The sequence below is a fragment of the Athene noctua genome, chromosome 5, assembly GCF_965140245.1.
Source record: "Athene noctua chromosome 5, bAthNoc1.hap1.1, whole genome shotgun sequence".
Taxonomy (NCBI): domain Eukaryota; kingdom Metazoa; phylum Chordata; class Aves; order Strigiformes; family Strigidae; genus Athene; species Athene noctua.
In genome coordinates this window covers 55,077,868-55,104,280 of record NC_134041.1, presented here as the reverse complement: position 1 = coordinate 55,104,280, position 26,413 = coordinate 55,077,868, and the positions used below count along the sequence as shown (strand labels likewise).

Genomic DNA, 26,413 nt, shown 5'->3' with positions numbered 1-26,413 from the left:
TCATGCTTTTGTTGAGACTGTGGTTAGACAGTAGATGTCATTTTCTCCTTGAGCTGGTGTACCACTCTCATTCAAGTGTCCCAAATTATTCTTTTTTGTGTACACACAGCACCAATTATTGTTATATCTGTTTGCAGATTACATTTAGAAATGTGAACTCTGCATTCCTGGTATTTCCCATGGGAGACTAAAGCACCTTTTAAAAAGCTTAACTGCTCTTGACAGCTGAAAAAAATGCTATGTATGAGGCTAGGGAAGTTTTCTCAATGTGCAGCATGGGACATTTCCACTTAATACATAAATACAGAATTTCTGAGGACCTCAGATTGCTTGATCCACTCCACATTCTGTAGTCTGTGTTAAACTTATTCTTCACAGCTTCATAAAAATCAAAGGGCCTTTTCATCCTGCAGAATCCAAGTGTTTTGCATATTCAGAAAATCTTGTATTTATGACCAGGCTGTTGTGACTTTGCTTTTTTTTTTTAATTGGGTCACTTGGTTCCCCTGCTTCATTTCACAGACTACCAACCTGCTTAAAATTGTAGAAATAATTGGCAGTTTTAAAGTGCTGCTGTTTGATTTGCATGTTGTCACTGCAATACCGCTAGAATATCCCAGATCTTGCAAAAACAGTCACTCAGAGTTACCATTGGCCACTTGGGCTGGCATGCAGTTGTTACACCATTTATATGGACAGGCTCAGTGAATGTGGTGATGATGACCACAGAATTCAGATCTGCTGCTTCAGACACACGGAATTCTTTCTCTTCAGTAAAGGGCAAACCTCTAATTAGTAGCATTTCAAGTAATTTTGATTTTTAGCATGAATCCAATTCAAAATGAATGAGAGGTAGGAAGATATTCCACTTACAGTTCAGTAGAGGGCAGTCATACAAATACACAGATATTATTACTTAATTTATTTCAGTGTATGGTTTTACTCTGTAAGAAGATTCTGAAGGATTATCTTTTTATATATGCATTTCACAAATTCTCTTCTCTCCACATTGTTTGCTAGTGGGGGCTTTTTGTCAAACACAGCAAATATGTCGCCTGTTAATCAAATGAGATGTCAGTAGAAGATACAGGAGAATTCAGGTTTCAGTGTTTTAATGCATTTCCCTTTACTTCTCCATTTTCATGCCTTTATCTTGCCTGTTCAAATTAACCATAAAAGCAGAATGCAAAAAAGATGTAGGAGCAACTAGTTAATGACATTTGAGGCCATTAATCTTTTCCCTGAAAAGAGCTATCGGCAGCGTAGCAAGCATGATGGAGTCTTTGGCAAATGGCAACACCAGCTGGTCGGTAGCCAAAGGTGCTCAACATGTTGCAGCTGTGGCCAATATCTGTATCCAGCCAAAGAGATGGGAAATGACATAGATGACTGAGTATCAAATGGGCAGTGATGAATTGAGGGGATTAAATACCTCTGGCGAATTTAACACTACAGAGAGTGGCATTCAGGAAGCCTGTTTTTAGGGATTCTTTCCTTAAAGAGATTTAGTTTTACTTTTGCTTTATTATAGATGATGGAGCCTCTATAATTTTTTATACTTTTTTTTCATCGACCTTCCTAAGCTTTAGTGTTTTAGCATATTTACTTTCACTACCTTTCTTTTCCTCTGATGTATTTCAGATGTATCCATCACCAAAACATTTTAGCAACAAGATCATGAGGGTGAACACCTTCAAATCTTACAGAAGATGGTGCCAATCAGTCCTGGAAATTAAATTCCAGGAAGAGGTGTAAATTACCTAGTGTTTACTAAAGAGATTTTTTTAACATCTATACCTTTATATGCAGACCCAATCTTCCACTGGGTCCTTAGGGAAGCTTGGGCCAGTATTTAAGAAGTAAAGGCAGGTGGGGGGAGAATGGAATAATATAAACCAGAAGACCTTGTATCAAGGGGTTTTTTTCCTGGTTTTTCCAGCTTTTCTTTATCAGCTGTCTGTGTGCTGTAGAAGAGGCTGTCTATATATCTTGTCTTAATATCTTTGAGTTAACTCCTGCCATGTGGTTATCTTGCCTTCTCATCTTATTCTCAGTGTATAGATCAGTCCTTGGTTCTCAAGACCCCTTCTGTTCACCTTTGTTCATCTAAAGTGGATCCTGGCTCTAATGTCCAGGTTCTCTCTGGGTTCATATCTGCTGGTCAGTTCTTGTCCCAGAGTTAACCACAGGAATGTCCTGCCTTGTGCTCTCACAGTATCTCTGGATACTAATGGCAGCTTGAATTTAACATCTTTCTTTAAAAGATCTCAAGATATTCCTGTTGGACCCTGTAAGTCAGCGATTATGCTCTTCTCGGTGCTAAGGCAAGCAGACCTTCATGTGAAGTAACCAAGGTTATGCAGGGTGACTGGCACAGTTTAAAGTAATGCACATTTGCTCTGACTCCTGATTCACTTTTTCAGTGCTCGTTCAAGTTGCTTCCTACCAATCAATGTGCATAATTCTTTCCTTAGTTGTTTATTGATTTACTCAATGAATTGAAGTGTAGCACTCATTAGTTGAGATCTTTACACAGTATCTATAAAATTATCTAGATTCCTAGCTAGTACATACAGGCACATTTGAATCACATTCAATTAGTCTAAACCAATTTACACCAGAGGTTTCAAAATTCAATGAAGGTATAGGAAAATGCCCTTCTGAGTACTAATTCTGTTTCTTGGTGCACATGGTTCTTTCACAGTCCTAATTCTGACAAAATGCTAAGAGAAGCCAAATTAATTTTTATTTTGTTCCATTTTTAAATTGGAATCTTTTTTTCCTTCACAAATTGACTGTTATTATTATTCATTATGTGTCCTTTGATGAAAAATGATACATGAAGAATGGTTTCTATTACTGAATTATTTTTGCACATCATGCTTAATTCTGCAAATGAAGCAGATAAAGTCAATGAGGCTCAGTTAAGGACCAAAACTAATTCTGAAAGCTAATTATTTTCACAAGGGAGACTCTTGAAGACTATAAATTAGGAGGTTGCTATTCTAAGTTTTGTCTTCAGTTGAGTTAGTTACATCTCCAGGAGTGAGAGAGAAGCAGGGACAGGCCTGAGTCCAACCTGTTTCCCAGCTGAAGGTCTAGCTGTTCTATTTTTTAAACAGGCCAAAGTACTTTGATGTTTCCTTATCTGCTTTTTTAACAAAAGTGCATCCACAGTACCCCTTGAAACCCAGAAAAGAAGGGAGGCACAAGACCCAAAATATTGCCCATTGAAACCTTTTCATTACTTCAGTGACTGAGATCAGCCTTTGTGTGGAGATTTACTTCAAAGACATTTTATTAATGTTGAAAACAAATTATATGAGTCAGAACCACTCCTGGGTTAAAGTCTGATAACCTGTGATCCACTGAGCTGGAAATGGACTTGATGGAATAAGAAAATCAGAAAAGCCACATCTCCAATCTCAAAGTGAGTGTCCTGAATGATCTGTGGTTCAGGTCCAACTTTGGAGAGCAATGTCCAGTCCCAGTGTGAATATGGCCTTTTAGCTGTGTGTAAATTGCTTGTTGACTTCCAATACTGACATTTGTAAGCTGTTGTGTATGCTATTTCAGATCATTTTTAGTACAGAAATGCATTTTTCTCCTTCTTTCTATACTGTCTATATGTGTATTTCAAAGAGAATCTGACTTTCCATGTAAAGAGAAATGAAAATATTGTACCAAGCAAGAAAACATTTTAAAAACATGTCTGAATGCATCTGTTCTTCCCTCAGAAGTGTGTGTCAGGAATCTCCAGAGCTGCCTGAGGAAGGCAGATGTCTGAAATCTCACAAAAACCTTTGGTGCTTTTGAAGGTCTCAGGCTGTTATTCATTTTTTTTACTCGTTCAGATTCCGTAAAGACCCTGGCAAAAAAGCTAAACCCAAAAAGCCACTGGGAGAGCATATAATTAATTGAGCCAAGGAAATCCGCTGTGTAGTCTGAGGAGTATGAACAGTTGCTACCTGTTTTGACATTACATATAGTCCTGAAACAGTGATGGCTGAGATACTGATGAGTTTCAGGCAGAAATCATTTTATTCTGAGTTGCCTTTGTACAAGATGGTGTCAATGAAGTCCTAATTCATGATCAGATAACAATGCAATACAGTAAAATAAGCTTCATTTGTGACTTTCTTTCTGCCTTTCTTCCTTTTTTGTTGCTACTTCACTCTTACAGTCTCTCGTCTTCCTATTATTCCTTTTCATCAGCTCGCCAGACAAGAATATTGGTTGAGCTTTCTCTCACACACTCAACTTGCGTGCTGAGAGGCTGCCGCAGCACCTCTCAGCTGTAATGGCCCTGCTGGTGCTGTTGTTTTGCCCTTTTCATTCTGCATTGCGGGAGTCTTCAGGCAGGCCAGGTGAGATCTGTGTTCCTTCATTGCCACTGCTGCTCACAAAGTCTTGGGTCCCTTCTCATGCAGACTTTCTTGAGGTTCTCCTATTCTTCCGTTTCTTGCCCAAATCCTTGATGAAACTATTCTCCCATACTAGATAGCAACATTTGCTAGCTGCACTCAGTTATCCGTCACATTAAACCTCTTTTTGTGTATAAGTCATCACGTATGTTTTTTCACCTGTACTTTCCTGACCGTTTTGTGCAGCTATCACAATGTGTTGAATGATACAATGGGGTTGGCTCTTTTCTTCAGTTTACTGCCTCGTGGTTGCTTTTTTTCATAGGTTCAGCTGCCTCAACAGCATCAGGATCTCAGAGCACAAAGGAAGATAATTCCTGCAGGGGTATGGAGGAGAGTTGTTAGGTCATATTTGGGACCGGAAATCGCCAGGATGATATTTTTCCCATTATTTCCATGAGCCATTAATGTACCTGGTTTACAGCATATCGATCTGCATCTGTTGCTCCAGTTTTAGAGATGAAACGCTCTATATAGTCATCAATCTTAGTTATTAATATACTCAGATTCTTAAAGAGGGATATAATTTGCTTCCCAGGCTTTCTTCATGTATTGCACTTCTTTGTGTCACCATCCCTGCTGCTCTGAGCTCAGCAGATGGCTCTTTGTAAGCAGGTGCTGTTTTTTCTTGCTATTGGAAGAAATGTATTTACTGCTTACTCTGGCACCCATTAAAAAATTGTAAACTTTAAAGGGATATATTTAAAAATATAAATAAAATGCCTGTAAGAGTTATTGCCAAATTGATATTGGACCAAAGGCACCTATTCAAGTGATGGGCAGCCAGAAATGAAGTGTATAAGCCAAGAGTATTGAAAGAACCATTAAGAATGTTAAAAAAATAAAAAAGGGAGATAAATCTCATACTGTGATGAATGATAGCCAAGGAACATCTAATCATATCTGGATAGCATTTACTGAAATAACTCAACCAGACAAAAATGAAGAACATGAAAAAGATGGTGTAAAAATTATTGGAATGTTCTTTTTTCTGACAATTTTTCATTAATCTTCAAGAAGGAATAAGGATTTATTTAAAACAAATTAAATTAAGTGGTGAGCACTAGAATACAGTTCCTCTTGGTCTTGGTATGGCTATAAAAACACAACGTTCTCAGCAACTGCATATTAAGGGTTATGGGGTGGAGGTGTTTTTTTCCAGTTTTCCAACCACCTCTCCTTAATAAACCAACATGCAGAACAGCAGCTGTGTCCAACTGGAAAATTGCTCACAGGTGCAAGAAAATGTGAAATACATGGAACATCTAGCAAATGTACATACAAAAGACACACAACAAACTGTCAACACCGTGTCTGTAGGCTTCCATTCCTTGATTAATCTATGTCAATTTTTTGCTTTTAATGGCAACATGCCCAGAACTTCTTAGATATAATTAAGAGTGATATGGAGAAAGTGGCTCTGTGCTTATTGTGACGAACTGACTTAAAAAAATGAATGTTTACCAACAGGTTAGACTAAAGCTTGACTTCTTCACTGTACAAATGTCAATTTTATTGGATCTTATCTCAGCAAATCATCTTTTCAGTTGTGTCCTTTAAGGAGGAATAGCCTGCTTCATGTCTGCTAGAGCTCTGTTGTTGTCATCAGAGTTATGGCAACATAATCTAGTGATCTAAAAGCTCTGTGGAATGTCTCTCCCATGAATGAGAAAATAAAAAAGCACGTCTCTCTCTGTGTAACCCATAAGAATAGGTGGAACATGCATTTTGTTTAAGTCACACTCTGTAGTCAGTAAATACTTTCAGATTCAAGGTGGTCTGCTATATACTTAAGGATTAAGTATGTACTAAGGATTAGGGAGCAGCTGGCTTGAAACTCAGAGCTGGATCAAATGAAATTTTGTTTTAGGACTTGAAATTTAACTGCAAGCTGGGGTAAGGATTTAAACTATTCATTTTGATTCAGGTATATCACATGTTATGAACATGCTCTAAGATCATGGAGCTGGCCACTTAATGAGCAAAAAGTTATTTGTTATGAGCAAATGAGTGTTAACAATTGAAATGCTTCTCTTTGCTTGAATACTAAACAGAGTTCACTGATGTGCTGTTGCTGGCTGGTCCTGCAGACACTTACACATGTGGGTGTAATGTTCCTTTGGGGCTCAATTCCTTTTTTGCTGCTGGGCCACTGCTACAGAGATATAACAGGGCACCTTGTTACTATCAGTCATTGCTCACCATACACATACACGCTGGACATAGTACTGGCAGATGTGTTCAGCTTTCAGAAACTCTCTCTATGTAAGGGGATGGGAAATTGTGCTCAGAAAGTCTGGTGCTTCTGCAAAATCTTTGCTTTGCATGCAGCTCCATTTCCTACCCACCTATTGACAATCTAAATCAATGATCAAGAAATGAATTTCTTATTTTCTCCTTTTTTCCAGATTTCAGAAACACTGGTCCAGAAACTGAACCAAAACCTGGTCCATTTTGAGTTGAAGCCAGGGGTTCGAATCCTTGTCCATGCTGCCCATTTAACAGCAGGTCAGTATCCTCTTTCTGTATACACCCTCTCTGCTGCTGTGTAGCACAGCAAGCAATATGTTCCTTGATGGTAGTAGTGTGCTATCAGCTGTATTTTAAACATTTTTTATGTCACAATAACAATTCAGTGTACGGACAGACATTAAAATGCCTGCTTCACCTCCCCTTTCTTTTTCACGCCAAAAAGATATAGTGGCTTTTGCACTTACAGCTAAACTTTTTGTTTACTTATGTGCAAGAATTTGCTGTTGTTGGAAATGCAGTATAAGTAGCAAGTAGAAACGTGTAGTTCTTGGTTGTTTCTGAAATACTCAACAGCTAAGCAGCACCGCGGCATATTTGGCCTGGATCACACAGTGCAAAGGTTGCCAGCTAGCCTTGGATATATCAGATATTCTAGAGTCAACAAACATTCAAAGCAACTGAGCAAAGTGCAGAAGTTGTTCAGCAGTCTGAAAGACTAGAATCAATTTACATATGCACAAACATAAGATTAGGCATTTTGGACTTCAACTAATGCTATCTCAAAATGAGTCAACTCCAAAGTCCTGATATTTAATTACATGCATCTCTGTCTATTCTGTATGCTAAACCTCCATTTCACAGCACAGGTCCTATTTAACTATTACAAGAGATAGGACAAACAAATGCGTGCTCAGGATTCTTAGGAATTCCTTTTCTCCAGGAGCTGCCAATAACTTTGATCAGTCGGTATCAGCTTCTTTTACTAACTTGCAAACTAAAAGTCTCAGTTCATTTGCATCAGCACACTGCCCTCCGAGAAGCTTTTTATGGTATGAACAGGTCTGCCCAAGCTGGTGTCAATCCATGTGCTGCCTTGTCTATAAAGGGAAGAAAAAAGAGACTCTTAACAAAAGGTGTAATGAGACTGCATTTAAGTCCCTCCAGAAGACAGCCTTGGTATTTGCAGTATTTCTTTTTCCTAAGCAGAACTTGCTAATATCTGCCCTGGGAATATTGCTGCATGTTTCTTCTTTCCATTAGCTGTGGAACAGATGATCAAATGGTTACTTTTAGACATGTTAGAACCAAAAGAATAAAAAAGCAGAGATGCAGCACAGCTGAGTAATCTCTAAAGAAAAAAAAAAACAAACCACACAACAGCTTGAGAAGTCAGTGTGTTTGATTTTTTTTTTCTCCTGTAAATTGTAAAAAAAAAAAAGTAACAGACATATGACACAAAAGAATTGCGTGACTTTACATTTAAGATTTAAATTCATTTTAGATTTAAATTCATATATATTTTACACAATAGTTGTTATCAGAGAAGCAAACCTTGACCGGAATTTTCAACTATGACCAGTTTTACTGTATTACTTTCAGAATCTGTTCAGTGCCTATCTCTTAAAAGAAGTGTTTCTGAAAGCATCTTAATGTGAGCTTCAAATGTGTAGTTACCTGCAATTGCTCATCATTTTTGAAATTTGTTTCTGGGCATTTACTCTGCCAATGCACATGGCTGTTTTCCATTTTTGTCAATGTTCATTAAAGTCAAGATCAAATCCCAAATGAACATTTAGACATGACTACTCTGACCCTGAATATCCTGTAGGCCTTTTCTAAAAAACTGTAATTAGAAAGAATCATGTTTGATGTTCCTGGGAAAGCCTCATCTTTACCTCTTCCTACTGAAGGGACATTCCTGATTTCATGTAGTGAAAACAGGTGACATTTAAAATCACATATCCAGGCCTGCCTTTAATACAAGACTAATTTGGATGCAAGTTTTGTGCTGTATAGGAGCCTTCTGCAGCTTCTTGGAGAGGAGTTCTGGGCATCTCTGCATGAGGGAGGGCATAGGGTCCCCAGCTGCACCATCCATGCTCAGAGCTGGCTAAAAGCTGGGTAGCTCCAGTCCTGAAGCCATAGTTAGTGGAAGTCCTGTAGCACTTTTCTGGGCTAGTAAACCTTGTCTGCTGCCCTGAAGAAACCAGAAGGCAGGGTCTATCAGTGTGGCATACTGCCATGCTAAATAACAGTATGGCCTCCAGGCACATGCTGAAGATTGTGAAAGGGGAACAACATTGTCAAAGATACACACAGGTACAAAGGGGGTTTGCATAAGGTCTGTGTCCTCTGCCTAGCCAAGGAATCATAGAAGGCTGACCGTACAGTCAGAATTTTAAAAATTCCGCTATTACTAAAGACAACAAGCAAGTCAGCAAACAAAATATTAGTCACAGGCAGTGCAGAATACTGAGGACGTCCTTGGAGTGGAGGCAGAAAAGATATTTCAGAGAATAAAAGCAGAGAGCTGGGAAGTGAAGACAGGCAAGAATTAAATCCAAGTTCGCTGCTGGCTTACTACATGGTCTTTAAAAAGCTGCTTGCTTTCTCAGTGAAACAGGGATATTTATCTAGTTCCCAGAATAGTAAAATAACATTCTTGTAAACATCTAAGATCCAGAATGCTTTGCAAATGAAGATTTTTTTTCAGAAATAAGTAATGTCAGGCTGAGCCCGTATATGAAGAGTATCCTATGAGATCATCAGTCTTGAATTCCAGATGTTTGGTTTTTTTAATGGATTCTGGAGCATAAGTCAAAGGGCTTACAGGTACTTGTGCCTTCTTCCTGCGGCAGTCAGTGAGTGTCCAAGTGGTTTTAAGCTGAGTTCCATGCTAGCCTATTCCATACTGGCTCAGGCTGAAGCAGAGGGTGCTCGGCTCAGACATGCTATGTAAATATATGATCTTTGTGCTCACCGAAAATGCACATTTTTATTTGTATTTACACACACACCAGGAATGAGTATTTTTTGTCCATAATAGATGCAAACACTCATTTTTCCTGCAAGGTAGGCTTTGGTTGTACTTCTCTTTGAAGCAGCTGGTGAGATGTGAGTGATTGCTGTAACTGGCTTCACAGTTTCCTATAGGAACATTACAGGATTTTGTCTCTTGCAGAAATATGATTCAGTAAGAATGCAAAATGAGCCTGGACTGGCATACTAGATATTAAAAAGCCCAGAGAGCAGCCACTGTGAGGTCTTTGAGGGAGTATGGCTCCTTATCAAGCTGCAGAGGTCATGACTCAGCACCCTGTTTAAATAAAAGGCCCAATTTCGTTACATCAAAACTTAGGAATAGTTTAGAATTTTACAAAATGCCAAAAGAGAGAATTACTTCAGGGCTGAAAGCTGTTGTTTTGGTTGTCAAAGAAGAAGAACTGTCCCTCTGAAATCCACATTTTTATGAAAAATTAAATAAATAAAAAACCAGGGAAACCTGGAACACAAGCCAGCACCAGAAGCAGTCCCTAGCAAACACAGTCCAGGGGCATGCACATGGCCCAGAGGTGCTGCTTTGATCTGTGGTATATCCCTGCTTTCCCAGCCTTTTCACTATGACTCTGTGTTGGACTCCAGGCAGCTATGAGCTATAGCTGACTGGACCACAAAGCTGAGCTTGTGTTTTGTAAGTGCACACATATGTATGCATATGCCTATATTTATGTTCCCATGCCTCAGTGCACATGTATGTTTCTCTGTGTGTGCCTGATCATGCACAGCAGCAATTTCTGGAGCAGAGGAGCTGCAGGGAACAAAAGTGCAGGTATACCTAAACCAGCTTGGAGTGGATGTTCAAGTAGAACCTGTAGAAATGAGCCTCTGTGTGTGTGTGTGTGTGTATGTGTGTTGTATGTGATGATTGATGTGCATTCCCTGGAGCACAGAAGAATGACAGGCGTGGCCTCGGCACATTTCACACCTCTGTGTTCTTTGTTCAGACCACACTGGAGGATGGATTAATTTATGGCAATTATGGACAACAGATTGCAATCCATTCATCATGTTATTCTTCCTCTCATGAAAGAAAAAACAACCAATGGCCCCAACCCAACAAACAACCTCAACTCTAAGGCAAAGTAAAATATACCACTATTCCTCACAAAGAAGCTAAACAGCTGTTTATCAGCAGAGTCTCAGTGCAGCATTATAACAACAACACTGAGTGCTGCTGAGCCTGAATTGGTGGAGAGCCACTTTGTCATCCCACAGAACTGCAGAGACCCACAAAATACAGAAACAAAGGGGACAGAGTGGAGATGTGTGAGGAACACATAGTAACAAATCGTTTCACCTTGGTGCCTTACCTTCCTGAGGGTAGCCTGCTTGGTGTGAGAAAAAGTTTCATTTCTCTTTATAAATTTTGGCTTTATCAGGCTGGGTGTGACAACTGAAAACGTGTGTGTATGTGATGTGTGTGCCTGAGTAAGCATTTGCTTGTGCGTGCATGTTTTCTTGTGTCTTGTGGCTTTAGTTTAGGATGAGTCTATTCAGTGCATGTGGAGGAGGGGCAAGGGAAAAGGATGTGTATGACAGTGGTTCAAGTTAACTTTCACTGCCTTGCAGAGGAAGGCACTACGTGTTCTGTGTGTAATGCCAGGTAGAGACAGTCAGTGAAGATGTATCTGGGGTGTGTTAGCTCTGTATAATGGCACAGCTATAGCTACTTATCTGTCTAGTGTGTTTTATTAGTGTCTGCATGAACAACTAAGACTACTGGACCTATGTGTGTCCCTTTTTGCATGCTAGGTGCCCTTCTGTCTGTGTGTGTGCATATGAGTGATGGAAACTCTATTTAATACAATTTACTCTGAATTTCTGGGAAAGCCATGCTTCTGTCTGTTTTGTGTGGCCTTATTTTGCAGGGACTATGAAAAGGTGGTAAGAAAAACTTTGAGAAGAAGCACAGAGAGACTTTTTGTTTGATTAGAGTTGGTACTGATGTGGGGTTTTTTTCTTGAACCTGTTCACTCCCTTGCATGGAAGGTGTGGGAGAGAGAGCAGGGCACCAGGGAAGAGCAGAATATGTTAGAAGCATAGGAAAGGGGTAAAGGAAGAAACGAGAACGTCAGAGGTGTGAGAAGAGCATGCCGTGATAAGGCATGGATGCTGAGGCAGAGTCTGTGAAGGGCACTGCACTTCTGGTCAGGAAGTAACAGGACTGCACAGAGAACAATACATTTGGTGAGCATCATTGCTACAGTAAAATTGAGGATCCAGTTGCTCCTTATTCACAATGTATTGTGAGCTACCCAAACTAGCTCTAAGCAAAATAGAAAGTCAACATGACAAGTTAGCCCATGGTCGCTCCGGGATTGTCCAGAAAATGCCAGTTTTGGTATTCAAGTGACCTCAATTGCAACTACCTTAAGTAACTGTCTACAATATGAGACAGTATGTTTCCGGCAGTCCTCTAACAGACCAGAGAAGAGAGGCCTCTAAGGAGAAGGCTATGGGACTTCACATCAAGGGGTAGGTTGAGCACTACTAGTGGTCTGAACTGAGATTTCTTCCCAGGTGGATTAAGAAAGGGAGAGAAGCCCTGGAGACATGTGGACAAATGAGGCCTGCAATAAGGGGAGAATGAACTATGTTTCTGGAGGGAGCAACTTCCACTCCAGGCTGGGGGTGGCTCTAACCTTCTCCCCACCTCTTGCAGCTCCTCTGGTGGACCTCACTCCCAGTCACAGTGGTTCAGCTATGCTGATGCTCCTCTCTGTCGTTTTTGTGGGACTAGCTGTGTTTGTCATCTACAAGTTCAAAAGGTATGACCCTCCCTGAGCCATTTCCTTCTCCCCATTGCTGCCTTACACTGAGGTGTTTGGGTTTTGTTTTGCTGGGTTTTCTTTTTTGCAGTGATTTTTTTCTTGGTTTGTAAAAGCTGATACTACATCATCTTCCAGAGTACCCCACAATGATGGTTTCTGTTAATGTTTTAGGAAGATTCCTGGCCTTAATATATATGCACAGATGCAGAATGAAAAAGATCAAGAGATGGTCAGTCCAGTCAGTCAGAGGGAAAGCATACCTAATGTCCCTCAAAGTGAGCTGATGAGCCCTGAGCAACTAGTAGATGAGAAGTTGGAAGTCCAGCCCATAGGTAAATAACTTGCAGCATCCTGCAGCTGGTCAGACTCTGACATAATTGGCTAACCCTTTTCTCAGCCTCCCCCCTCCCCATATTCCTGCATACTCCTCCTCCCATCCTCTTCTGCTGCAGCATTAGTTTTGCTACAGGAAACCTTGCTAACTCTTCGCTCTCCCTCACCGCCATGTGATGAAAGGGAGGGGAACAACTTTAGGCTTTTTCTCTCTTCTAGTTGCTCTGTGTAGATCCCCTCCCCTTCTCAAAAATCCCACCGGCACTTAACTTGCGCTATGAGGCAATTTAATTTATTTTGCTGGGGCTGATGTAGTTGCGGGGCTAAACCCCACATCCAGGAGAACTTTCACCAGGAACATGGATGTGAGCAGGTGATTTGGTAAGTCAGATCTAAAAGCTAAAATATTCATTGATGTTTTGACTGCTGTGGCCTTTGTGCTGTGCCAGACCTTGTTGACAGCACCAATGCTAGGCCAGCTGATTCCCAGGGAAATCAAGCAAAACCTGGGATCTCAGCATTGGACAACTGGGTGGGTTTGCCCTCAGGCTGATTTCTCCCACAGGCCTCTGTAGTTGAAAATTTGCAAAGTATTCTTTCATAGGACCTAAAGTGAGTAGACTTTAAGTGGGCATACTGGGATCAGTCACACATTTGCTCGTGCTTATATGTTTTCTGATACTCTGACTACAGTAAAAGTGTTGGGACAGAGCAGGGAGGTTTCAGCCTGGAGACATGTTCTGCTAAAGCCAGCATTGCTTGGGCATTGCTTGGGCATTGCTCAGCTTCACTTGTGAGGTGACAATTCTGCAGGCCCAGACCAGAGGTACAGTACAGGACCCCTGCAAATAAGGGCATGGACCTATTTTAGAGGAATTAAAAGTTTATAGCTGTTTTGACTTAAACAGGAGTGGAACATAGCTATAACTAAAATCCCTTATTTGCACAATTTCCTCAGCTTGACCAAACCTTAGATCCCACCTGAGGGTGTCCCTAAAATATATGGGAGTTTGCTAAAGCACGCTTGGAGTCATAGCTGCTGCAGAGAGGGAGCAAGGGGAAGGGCAATTAAAGGAGGGAATGTGATGTGCTAAGATTGTGGCCTGTGAAACAACATGGGAGGAAAAAGAAGAAAGTCTCTTGATGAAACTGATGTCTGAGCTGGAAGCCCCACTGCAATCAATGCTGATCTCTCCTCACCTGTTCACTAAAGAGAGCTCTGGTAGCCATTAAAAGCTTTTAAGCAGCTATTCATCAGCAGACTTGGACATCCCTGCTTAGCAGAACACAGGATGAAGTGAGGGGACCAACCTTCCCATGTGGTGTTCCCCATACAGAGCAACCCCAGGCCACAGTCCAGAACCCAAGGAAAGGAAATGCAACCAAGGTAGTCTGGACAGAGGACTTCCAAAAGGCTTGTGGATCACCAAGAGGTTTCAAGCCAAGACCCGGAGCGGTGGGTCCTAAACTTTAACAATTCTTTTTTTCTTTTTTATTTTTTTTCTTTTTTATTTTTTTACCCCAGAAGCCTCCAAGGCAAAATTGCTGTAAGATGCTAAGGGAGAAACACCCAATTTCAGGTCAGGAACTCTCTTTCTAGAGTTATATGGGCTTTGAGCTTCCACTTTCTAAAAGAATGTAATGTCCATGATTCATGCTGTTCCAGGGATAGGGAACACATTTTCACAGGTCACTTTGAAGTGGAAAGAGTCAGTCACCTGATAGCTCTATTCAGCGTACCTTCAAAACTGCTCTTGCTGGTGTTGGTAACTAAACCCGGGAAGCCTCTAGGATAACAGCAGTCAAAAGCTAATTTTGGGTGTAGGTGTTCATTTGGTGCAACTATAGCATTTCTGGCTTTGTACAATAGCCACCATTTTGTGTGTTTCTCAGCTGTGCTGCTGGACACTCTATTAAACCAGAAATTGGTCTTTTATAACTCTTTGGTTTGCACCTGTAACTACACTAGTGAGCACAAAAGGTAAATGTGTGGAATACATAGACTCAATTCTCTATCAAAATGAATCAGTCCAACAAACTTCCTAAGAGTGTTTTTCTATCCTGTCAGTAAGATGAATGAGGAAACTGAATCAGAGCTCATTGACAAAATGAAAAGGTCTGGACCTAGGTGTGAACAGAATAGAAAGTGCAAAGGCTCTCCACTCTTCGATATAACCACCTCATCTGTTACTGGAAATCAGCAATTTCTTTTTTAATGAGTTTTCTTTCTTTTGGGAAAACAAAGCAAGACTGTAATTGGGTGTTTCTCTTTTGTATGCTTGTTCAGAAGTCAGGTTTTTTAAACCCCTTTGACTAACAATCAGGGATCCTTCCTTGGAGGAATCTGAATGAATGTCCCTGGATCATTTAACTTTCTTTCCTAACTCTGGAAGCAAAAAAACACAGTTCCAATTTTCTGGATATGCGTGGTTTAGGCTCTTCTTTTGCAAATGCAAAGCTTAAGGTTATTTATGAAATCTCCAACACCTTATCATTGCAAATGAGTTACACATTTCCTCTGAAGACCTCAATCCCTCCTTCCCTCTACCCCTCTGCTCTGGCCTCTCCCTTTTCTGTTCAACATGGGTGAATCATCTTTATTAGCAAAAGAACAGGACATCACCTTCAGTGTTTTGAATGACGAGAAAACATTTCTGGGAAGAACATGTCAGTCTGGAACAATTGAATCCCAAAGGCCAACAGGGTGATACCTTCAAACATCTTCCTTGGCTAAATGCACTTGTTATTTACTGACTCTTACATTTTTCTTTCTTTGCCACAGGAAGTATTTCCACAGCTGCTGAGCCCCAGAGCACAAAAGAAATCCCTACCTATGTAAATGGTTGAATTGAGGACACCGATATATCTCTATATCTAAAAAAAGAGGAGAGCTCACTGCATTTGGACTTTTTAATTCTTCAGATGACAAAGGGTTTTTAGCTTTAAGCCTGTGCATGTGGACATTATACTGAGACCATAGTGGAACTGCATTGTACAGGTGTTCAATTTTAGTGGGGGGTGGGGGGAGAGGAACTGGTACCACTATTCACTTCTACAGCCCTTCCCCTCATCCCTCCACTCTTTTTTCTGATCTGTCACTAATTTGTAGAAAATTCGTAATGATATAGGCCAAGAATATGCATGGGGGTCTCTTCTTTAGGGAGAGGTGTGGGCTGGGATGTGGGGGGAGAAGGGCTGGGGGAGGTGGGAGGGGGGTGTTTAGGGTTGTTGGCTTTAGATTTAATTGCTCTTTTAGCACTTTGGGCTGCGGGAGGGCTAGCCACCCCAGCAGACTTTCATAGGACACACAAAAAAATCACACTGGAGTTTAAAGGCACTGAAAATACTCTTGGTCGATCTGTTTTGTCTTTGTTTGGACTCTGCCCTTCATTCTTCTTTCTGCAGCTGCTGCCTGTGCCTCATGGCTGTGAGGAGGCTGAGTGCGAGTGTGGGTGATCCCAACCGCAAGGCCAGGCTCTTTCTTAAACAGCTTTTTTAGCCCACTCACACCAAGGCATCCCACTGATAGCACCATTGAAAGATAACTTTTTGCCTCCTAACCTTGAGTGGAACAGAACTGGCATGCATTACAGGCAGGAAGGTCTGTCCATACTGCTGTTGCAGGAGGTTATTGCCAGCATGAACTCACACTGTACTTTGTACCAGCCTTACACCTTCGTTTTTGGCTAAGAGAAAGCCCTAGTGACACCCTCAGCTGGATTTAGTACTGATGTTTGGATTTGTCTGGGGAAGTCCCAGGAAATCTCTGCCTTTTGGGAGTCACCCCAAGGCCTGTCAATTTTTTGAAAGACACTTTGTCCACAGAACAAGGAGCAGGGAAAGGTCTATGCACAGTTTCCTACGGCTTCTTTGGAACCCCCCCCTTGGTTGCAGATCTGCAAGCTCCTGCCATTCCGGACAGAATAAAGGAGGATTTGGGCTGAGATTGTTGCCATGCTTTTTGAGCCCAGCACCAGAGGACCACTCTTGTACAAGGTTTGATTTCTTACCAATAACTTAAGCTTGTATCTTACACTGCAACTAGAAATGAGGCTGCAGGACATGTTCATATAGACTATGCAAGGGAACAGCAGGAAAGCAGGTTTAGCATGCCTCAAGCAAGTTCTCTCAAGGCACTGGATATCGGGCTGAAGCCTAACCTGTGCCATTACCACTGTTGATTTCCAACCCAGGTAAACCAGGATTTTGGTTTGAAGTGCAAAGAGAAACAGTAACAAACATACACTTACTTAACTGTGTTGGGTGAAGGCAAATAGAGGGCTGTTCATAATGAGTATAGCACACTTAGGAGGCACCTTGATTCCTGACATGAGTGGGTTTTCTTCAACAGACACTGCACACAGCAACCTGAGTCAAAACGAGAAGAAAGCAGCATTGTTGACATTGCCTGAAGTCCCGTGGCAGGGGTGTGGTGGTTGTGGGTTTGAATTTCTCTGTCACAAATTGGGCACAAACCTAAATCAACTTATTTGCTGGCAAAGAAGAAAAATGACACCAAGTGTAAGAACATTAGACCCTTAGTAGTTAAAAGATAATTACAGTAGAGTCCTCTGCCTCTTTCTGTAGTTTCTCTGAAGACAGGTAGAAACACAGCAGTTTGTATGGCTTTGCAACTACAGCTTTAAGAAAGATGGGAAAGTTTTGGCAGCAACTGTATAGTACTCCCCACTAAAGTCCGACATTAGCCAACTTATTTTTATAGTAAGCTGATCAAAAAGTTTTCCTATAGTGTTGGAACAGTTTCTAATTTTAAGATTGCTTTTTTTTGATGTACTTTTTCATCTTCTTTTTCCCTTTCGTTAGATACAATGTAGCGTAATGTATAATTGCTATTGTTTATTGCTTTTACAGTCATATTTATTAAACAGATTATGTCTCTAAATGAAGGACTGTGTTTTTGTTGCTCATTTTAGCTCTCCGTCCCTTCCTGGGATCACCAACAACATTAAAACAGTAGAAAGTTGATAACTTCAAAAAGAAAGGGGTGTCTGTGGAAGTGGGAGAGGGTGGTGATAATGTGCTTCTGAAAATACAGTTCCTAGAAGCAAGATGCCAATATGAAGGTAACTCTCAGACCTCAGTCAAAGTGCTTTATAAAGTGAAGCTTGATAATGTCATCTCCATTTTATAGCTGGGGAATCTGAGGGATGCAGAGGTATAATGCTGTTTTTCTGTTTTCCAAACAGGCAATGGTAGAGTTCTAAGCAGCTTCTGGAAATCCAGCTCCATTCCCTGTCTGTGGTTAACCTTCCCCATATGCACTCTCTGTTAAAGGTTCCTTTAAAATACTTTTTTTGACTACCCTTTGGCCAACACTGATGAAGCAAAGTTTAATTTATTCTCATTACTGATTAATCAGGTTTTACATTTGAAGAAAATGAAGCATTGGAAGTTTCTGTCGCCTTGCCAGATGACAGTGTATTCATGCTGCTGAGGAAAAGAAAGAAAACATAGCTTCTCTGCTTTTCAAATCAGGATGCAACCACCAGATCATTCTACTTCTTATAACTGGCTCATGGATCAGTCCCCTAGCCTTTTTTGTACCCCTAGTGTAATAATTTATATACGCACATAAATAGTCAAAGATCTGGGGCTCAGGCACTGTCAGCAGCTGTGGTATTGCTTGTCAGGTCCAGGAATGATGTGTTTGCTTATTGGAGGACTGCACAATTTTCACATCCTGGACAAATTCCAGCATAATTACAATTACTAGCCTAAAATGTTAAAGCAGACACTGCAGCCTTTCTTCACCTTTCATTCAGACTGGATTAATGGCTGGTGCAGCCATGGCCGTAGTGCAGGTGACTCGGAGACGTGTGTGTAGGTGTAATCTACATTTATAGTTTAAGTGCCCACCTGAATTAGCAGGCATCTGTTCTGGCCATAAACAGTAAGTCTGGTTTTGGCAAGCATTTTCAGATCATTCTCTTCAGGTTGTTGTGTGCCCTGAGGCAGAGACTGGTTGTTATTTGTAGTTGTTGTTTTCTGGTTTGTATAACAATGCAGCGATTCACTGCTAATGGCTGAACACTGAGATAATAAACAAATAATATACAAAATACTTATAAAATCCAATATGCATTTTCTCTGAGGATATTATATCATGAGAGAATAAAAAACATTCATTATAAACTTAAGTATTTTCCTTATTTGATGTTGATTATCTACCATCATCTTAACTGACATAAAAAAGACATACAGATGGGACAAACATATTGGCTTCAGAGACATGTATACTTCTCCACCTAGCAGGACATTTGGGCTAAGATGCTGGATTGCCTTTTCTGGAAATCAGTAGGTGTTAGTGTTTAAATACTTTCAAAGATCTGGGCCTGAAACAATTGCTTGCTATTAATATGTGGCTATGTTTAATTGCTTAAACTTTTTCTGGAAAGCAAGACTCCTAAAGCACTTGCTGAAATGCTTATGCAATTAAGCAGGAATTTCCCATGACCCTAAATGAACCCTGTGTTGGTTCTGTCAACTTCTGCTGAGAATTCCGGACAATTGCATTTAGTCTGGTACCTAGAGTTGGTAACAAGGGGTTAATATTTTATCTGCATTCTGTCATCTCTCATTGAATGCATGGAAAGATTCCTTGCTACATTATATCTCTAGGTACATTCAGTATTTTAAGCATTACCCCTGATTGCAGAGCTACCATGTTCATGACATTAAAAAAAGAAAACTTTATTTCCCTCAGTTAATGAGATGCTGTCCTTGCATTTCTCCATGAAACAGAATAATAAAGCATGTGAATAAATAATGCTTGAGCTAGAACAGATCCTTTTAGTTTAGAGTGTTAGTATGATCCTGGCCATAATACCCAGAAGAAAAGAGTGAAGTCAAATTGTTTTCTAATTGATAAGATCAAAGTATCATCATGTACAAAGTCATCAACCTAAGATACATGTTTCATCTGCAGTTTTAACTTGAGCTTTTTCTTTTCCCTTACCTCCTACTGGGGAATATGGTTATCTACTACTCTTCATTGTGCTAAAAGTGGGACATAGAGAAAATCTGTGTTACGTATTTCTCACTGTGAGAATTTCAAAATGTCTTCCTTGTTTGCATTGTGGTACAGGCACCCCAGTGCTCGGTGCTGTATGCACATTGGCAGTAGAGGTGACATTGTAACTGAATAAAATGAACAAAATAAGGGAACAAGTTTTCTCACCACCTCTGTATGGCAGATTGAGTCTCACATACTAATCTTGGGTCATTTTGACAAGTGGACCTTAAACATACCTTCTCTGCATGAAAAAAGCTCAGCACTGTGTCTGAGAGCTCTGTATGAGATGGGCAGCCCACATCTAAACAGCCCAACTCAATACAGGATGAATGACTTGAGTCCTAGGAGGTACAGAGACACATGGGAGGCCAGCCAGCCTTCCATGTAGCTACATACAGTCCTGTTGGTGCAAAGGCTTGCTTTCTGCTGGTGTAAGTTAGAGAAATTTGAAGTTTAAGCTAAGTTAAGTTGTTTTCTCCATGAGTTTTATGAGCTTTTTTTAGCAGAGAGCAGCATGACTAAAATACATCCAGTCAAATATCTAACCTTGACTCTTAAGTGTTTGGAGTGTAGGACCATGCCTAGGTTTGTGTAATGTCCTCCCACGAAGCTGTAATAGCCCAGCCATGTGTAAGCAGAATAGGAGCCAGACAACTGTTGCATGTCCTCAACTTCTTTGAGGCTGCAGCACATCCAGCCATTGTGGACACAAGTATCATTAACAGTAGCCAGGATGTTGCATATGTTGTGCTTCACATTCAAATTAATTGTATAGAACGATCCCAACCAGAATCATTAATCTGACGTGCAAGGTGCTGTATCCACCAAACTGCAGAGAAAATAAGCTACAGTCCCAAAGTTTGTAGTTTTCATAATGTTTTATGGATAAGCCCTGAGAGACAAAGGTGGAAGAGAAGGAATGTAGCAAAGCTGTTGAGAGGAGAGTCATGACTGCCTACCTTTTTCTTAGATGCAAGAAAAAACCCTCCCTTTTTGTAACAAATTCCTCCTCCAGCCTTCCCTAGACAGAGTTGGATATGATGGTGTTTCTGGGACTGCAGCTTACCCTGGAAAATAATTGCTCCCCAGCCCAAAAGCGTAGGCCACTCATCCCATGGACCGCGTCATTTCTTATCGTGCCCCCAGAGGCAGCTGGAGGATAGAGCTCTGAAGCGCTCATTGGACTGACAGCTGCCTCCGCTTCTGCTGAAAAAAGATGAATAATGCATGCAGCATTATTTAAATGTAGTGTTACAAAGTGCTTTAAGGAAGAAACCCTTTGATTATTAACCCTGCCTGCATGGGAGGAACATCCTTATTCTGTCACTACGCAGAAAGCCTGAACTGAGGAGCTGAACCCTCGTCTCCACACCAGAAGGGTCTGGGATGCAGCATGTCTCATCTCTCTGCGTGTGCGGTGCACTCCAGACTGAGGGTCCTTCCTGGGCCTGAGGCAGTCAGTGCAGCCTCTTGGCATTTTGGCTGAAGCTGGAAAACTTCCTTAACCTTCCTGTAGCTCATACAGCTATTACATGGACTGCTTATTTTCAGCAATTCCTGACGGATGTCACCTCAGGTGAGAGCACTGCAGAGAAGTGGTTGCTCTGCATCATGTGGAGTATTTACACCAGATGTTTCACAACAAATAACTCTTTTTCCCACTTTCCACACCTGCCTAGTCCCACCCAGGCAGTGTGAGATTGAAACAACTGTAATCCTCCTTCATGCTCCCCTGAAGCCACAACATGTCTGCACCAGAGACATGAGGTTTCTTCCCTTCCTTCTGTGGCCTTACGTGCGAGGTGAAGCTGTTTGGCCTGAGCTGCAGTCCCTTAACCAGCTGCACCTATGTGTGTTTCTGGAAAGTGCTTGCTCAAGAGATCCAGAAGAAACACTAACAACTGTACAACCAAAATCCTCCTTCAGACCATCCTGCATAACCACAGGACTGGAGACACTGACCTCTGTGACACTGATTTCTTGAACAAAATCTTGGAGTAGGTTTTCCCCTGCTGCCACATTGGCTTGTGTAGATAAAAGTGTTTTCCACTACAGACGAACTTGCAGGAATATAATTTGGTTAATTATTTATATTCCATTAGTGACTAGAGGCCCTGGCACTACTAACTGTCACAGGATGAAAGACAACTTGTACCCAAAATAATTTGCAGCTCAGGGAGGAAATTTTCTAAGCCACAGAAAGCAGTTAGTTTCCCAGCCAGTGTTTACACTTTGAAAAACATTTCCTTAAAGGACAAAACAGAGGCCTTTCCTGAGTCCTGAGGCTTTTTTCCTCACTTGAAGTCCTAAAACACTGCAGTTGTGTTATTAATCTCACTTGCCATCACATTTAGCTAAGCCTGAACCAGGGTCAGAGCCAGAGTGCCCAATGAGCTTGGATGTGGCTGCAGAGGAAAGCTCTGTTAGTTAGGCTGCTGACAATGCCCCCTCAGAAAGGCTGACCTGCCCATCTGCATTGACTCATTTTTCATTACTGGGTTTTTTTTCCACTGTATCTTCATGCCAAGTTGACCTGAAAACTTATCTCATTGACTGCTGTTGTGGACCTTCCCCTCATGAGGGTATCCAAAGACTTAGCCCACAGCCTTCAGCTGGCCTTGTGTTTATCTGTAAAACAAAAGCCCTTATTATCTTTACAGTGTTTTTTAAGGTTGCTCAGCCCTTTGATACAGTTAGAGGAAGAGCTTGCTGCTTCTAAGGCACAATCAGGGTTATTGGAGTTAACTTCAGGGGAAAATAAACACTAGATTAATTTTAGCCACACCTTGTTGCTGAAACTCCTCAAGTGCTTAGTGTATGTTATGGTATAGGAGAATTACATTTAGCAGCTCTTAACCAAAATGAAATTATGATCCATCCCTAGCAATCTATTTTGCTTTCCTATTAATCTAAACATTTTTCTTAATTAAAAACAATTATTCTCTTCCTTGTAATTATTGCATCCTTTTTTTTTTCTAATTACAAAGAATGTTTTGGTTTTAGGAAGAGGAAATTCACCTTCAGTCCTTAGTTTTACTTGAACTTTCCCTTCATCTGTATAATAATTCTCCAAATTATCCTATTTAATTGAGATGATAATGCAGAAGGCAGCTAACATTATTTTGTTGACTTGTTGAACTAGATTCTAAAAACAGATTATTGTATTGGCTCCCCTTTGAAATTCTGATTTTCACATTGTGCGTAGCAGGATACTAACATGCATTTTTCCAAAACTTGCAGAAAAAGAAAGCCTCAGCTCTTGAGAAACAAATAGATAACAGGGAGAAATGATGAGTATTTCTATCTCTGGAGTTGGATTCCATTTTCAGATCTTAATATCTTTTCCCAAGCTTTCATGAAAAATCAAGCACAAATTAAACGATAGCTAAACTAGGACTTGAGCACCTGGGAAAATAATAATATAATAATAATGATGATAAGCCCTCTTTTTTCTCCCTTTTCCTTTTTTACTAGATGATGTTTGAAAGAGCAATGACATGTCTACAGAGAATCTCCACCAGCTATCTACAGACACCTGCTGGTTGGATTAACTGGACACTGGATAGCCTTTGATTTTGGCATCTTTGAATATTTGAGTGCTTTTCCAATGAACTGTAAAGTGTACAGTTAAAAGGAAACTTTTAGAACCATACAGAGGACCCTTTGTATGAATTCTAGTTGTATTTTTCAAAGAACTAAAAAGGCTTTCTTTTTCGTGAAGAACAGATGAATTTAAAAGATTTGTTATAAGCCCAGCTTTGAGAGACCATCTGAGTTACCAAGGCCCATTGTCATGCAGAGTTTGGCAGCAGATCTGAAAGATGAAAGTATTTGCCTTGTGAACATTTCCACTCACAGGGACTTACCACCTTCTTTACAACCTGATCCTGAGTGCTTGAACCCAGGATGGAAAAACTGTAGGAACACTCCACACTCAGGTGCTACATGATGTTGATATACAGGCATCTGCAGAAAGAGAGGAAGGGGCCTCCAGGGAAAAAGTTTGTCCTGGGGTCTACCTTTCCCTCCCGTAATCCACAGGAATCCCCTTCATCATCTTGCTGGGTCTTGTTCTGACACGATGGCCTGAGATGGCAGGGAACCTGATGTGGTGGTTTATGTGGTCCCTTCCATCCTATACCCCTACGCTATCTTCTCCAGTCTCCTTTGTCACAGGCATCACAGTTGAACAATACTCAGCTGGGAGAAGGGCAAAAGGGAAGGATTGGAGAGACATGGTGAGGGTAAGGAGTTTTGTAGCAGAGTTGTATTTCTATGTGAAGCTTTTTGGCAGTCCTCCAGCCTCCACGTAGGCAGCTGTGTCTATAGATAGCTTTGGGACGGACCAACGCCATTTTAGACAACCATTGCAGTGAAGTGAATCCTCAGCTAAGGTAAGGTGGTGAAGGCAGTGAATCATACGGAGAACTGCACCAGGTCCATCAGCAGAAATGGTTCTCAGCAAAGCTCCTTTAGCCAGGAAGACTCAGAGGCGTGCTCCCCTGCTAGAAGTGCTGCCTGGAGTTCAACACCCCACGGTCACCTACCAGAAACCCTATCAGCTAATGAACTGTGTCACTAATTTCTCACACTGCTACAAAGTCTCCTCCATGAAGCTGTTCCCAAAGGCTCCTGCTGAGAAGACTCCTCCACTGTCTTTCCAAGCCGACCCTCATTTGTTGGCACCCGTTGCTGATTAATTGCTAAGGCAGCAACGCTGAGGAGTGTTAGGCAAAACCCTCTCTACATCCATTGGAAATACCTCATTGCTGTGTTTTTAACACCAGATATTTTTTCAAAAACGAAGTGACATTGGAGAAAACTAAACAAACCTTTAATCTGTTACATTCTTTTCTTAAAAATACTACTTTTTTAAGAAATCGGAAACCATAACTTTGGAGGGGTTTTTTTAGTAAAACCGTTCCCATTTTAATTTTTTGTAAGACAGCATCTTAAAGCCTTTAAGAAGACACTTACAATAAAGAAGAAAAATGAAAGCCCAGTTCCCTTTATCAGAAGATTTTACTGATAAGGATTGCCAGACTGCCTCCCCTTCTGAATCTTGTTCAATACTAGAACACCAGCATAGTAACAGTTTGTAGATTTTGAGATACGTAATACCATTACTATAAATAATATGTATAAATGCAGCCAGAAGGTTCCTCCAAGAAAAAACTCTGAACACTGAGGATAATTATTACCAATTTTTTGTTTGTTTGTTTGATTAGTGTTCTCAGTTGTTGCAAATATGATCATGATTATCATATTAACCAACAGACACAGTAATTACCAAAAGACAAACCTGCAGGTTACTACTGGATTGAAGTTAGTAAAGAATCCCATTCTTAATTAAATTCACTAGAATATTTCCTTAGCTTGAAGACTCATAAGTAGATTTTGTTTTTAAAATCCCTTTCAGCCAAATAACCACTTAACTGATTTAAAATTAAATATCTTAGTCAGGATATTTCTTGGGGAATTGCATTTGAATATTATTATAATATCATCTGGGGAAATGTTTTCTTCCCAGCTATAAACAGAAAAGAAAAAGTAAGTAAAATATAATTTTCAATGGGATTTTAATTTATTTTTCTAAAAGTGAATTCAGCACTTGGCTACCTTGGAAACCAGCACCCTTCATTTATCCACAGACTGTAAGTGCTAAACCCTGTTCACATCATTGCGTCAATGTACCTAGATCATAATTAACAACATCTGTATCTTTGCTTTTCACAAATGCTCCATCACTGCTGGGAGACCAAACTGGTATTATCTCTTCCAATGGATATTAATTTTTCAAAGAATTAGTTTTTTGGGAGAGGAAAAACCACACTGTAAATTCATTTGAAGGAAATTGTCAGGCATTTTCTTAATATTTTTGGTTTTGTTTTTTAATTTAGTTTTAAATATGTTGGCTTCATTGGAATGAACATCTCTATTTCTCCTCACTGAGTTTTTTTATTCACCAAAGCAGAAAAACGGTGAAAAATCTGTCTCTGTTGCTGAGGTATTTGTAGCAGACAGCAATGTTTGCTACAGAGAGCCCAGCAGAGCTCACATGTGGCTGTCCAGACTGTTCCCTGCTATTTTGAAGTGCAGCAAAGCCAGTTCAGCTCTCAGTCTGAGATCTTTTCCAAAATAATGAACCATAGGAGGAACCGCCTGGAACTAAGTGCTGCAGGCACTAGGGTTGGGAAGCCCCTCCAGACGAGCCCGTGCAGCCCTGCAGATGCAGTGCTCTGCTGTGGGACACACTGAGGTCAGGTCTGCATTGATGTGCTCACATAAGCAGGATGGGGAGCCAAAGGGAAATGCAGATAGGTTCCCACAGTTTTGTTTTTCTCTTGCATGGATGCTCTATTTTCCCCAACATCTCCTGTTGTGGTTGTACCACAAGACATCATCCAGAAAGGATGATCCAGGGTTGTTTTGAGAAAGGCCTTTTTGTAAAGATGCTGCTATGGCAAGTGAATTTTGTAGGCAACCCAGGCTTATCCTGATTCAGACTTGTCTACCAGGACAGTCAGGGCATGAGGTAG

General features: G+C 40.7%; 1 protein-coding gene across 3 annotated transcripts in view; it reads left to right on the top strand.

Annotated features, from left to right (window-relative positions):
* Nucleotides 1-16,012, top strand: part of SORCS1 (sortilin related VPS10 domain containing receptor 1) — a 300,163-nt gene extending 284,151 nt beyond the window's left edge. Inside the window, exons 24-28 of one of the 3 annotated variants that reach the window (XM_074907687.1) lie at nt 6,833-6,932; nt 12,400-12,505; nt 12,680-12,840; nt 14,179-14,297; nt 15,624-16,012. In XM_074907687.1, the coding sequence (XP_074763788.1) occupies nt 6,833-6,932; nt 12,400-12,505; nt 12,680-12,840; nt 14,179-14,297; nt 15,624-15,680 (543 nt within the window). In that variant the 3' untranslated portion in view covers nt 15,681-16,012. The remainder of the gene's footprint in view (nt 1-6,832; nt 6,933-12,399; nt 12,506-12,679; nt 12,841-14,178; nt 14,298-15,623) is intronic. The other 2 variants (XM_074907688.1, XM_074907689.1) reach the window with 2 other exon arrangements.
* Nucleotides 16,013-26,413: the final 10,401 nt, after the last annotated feature.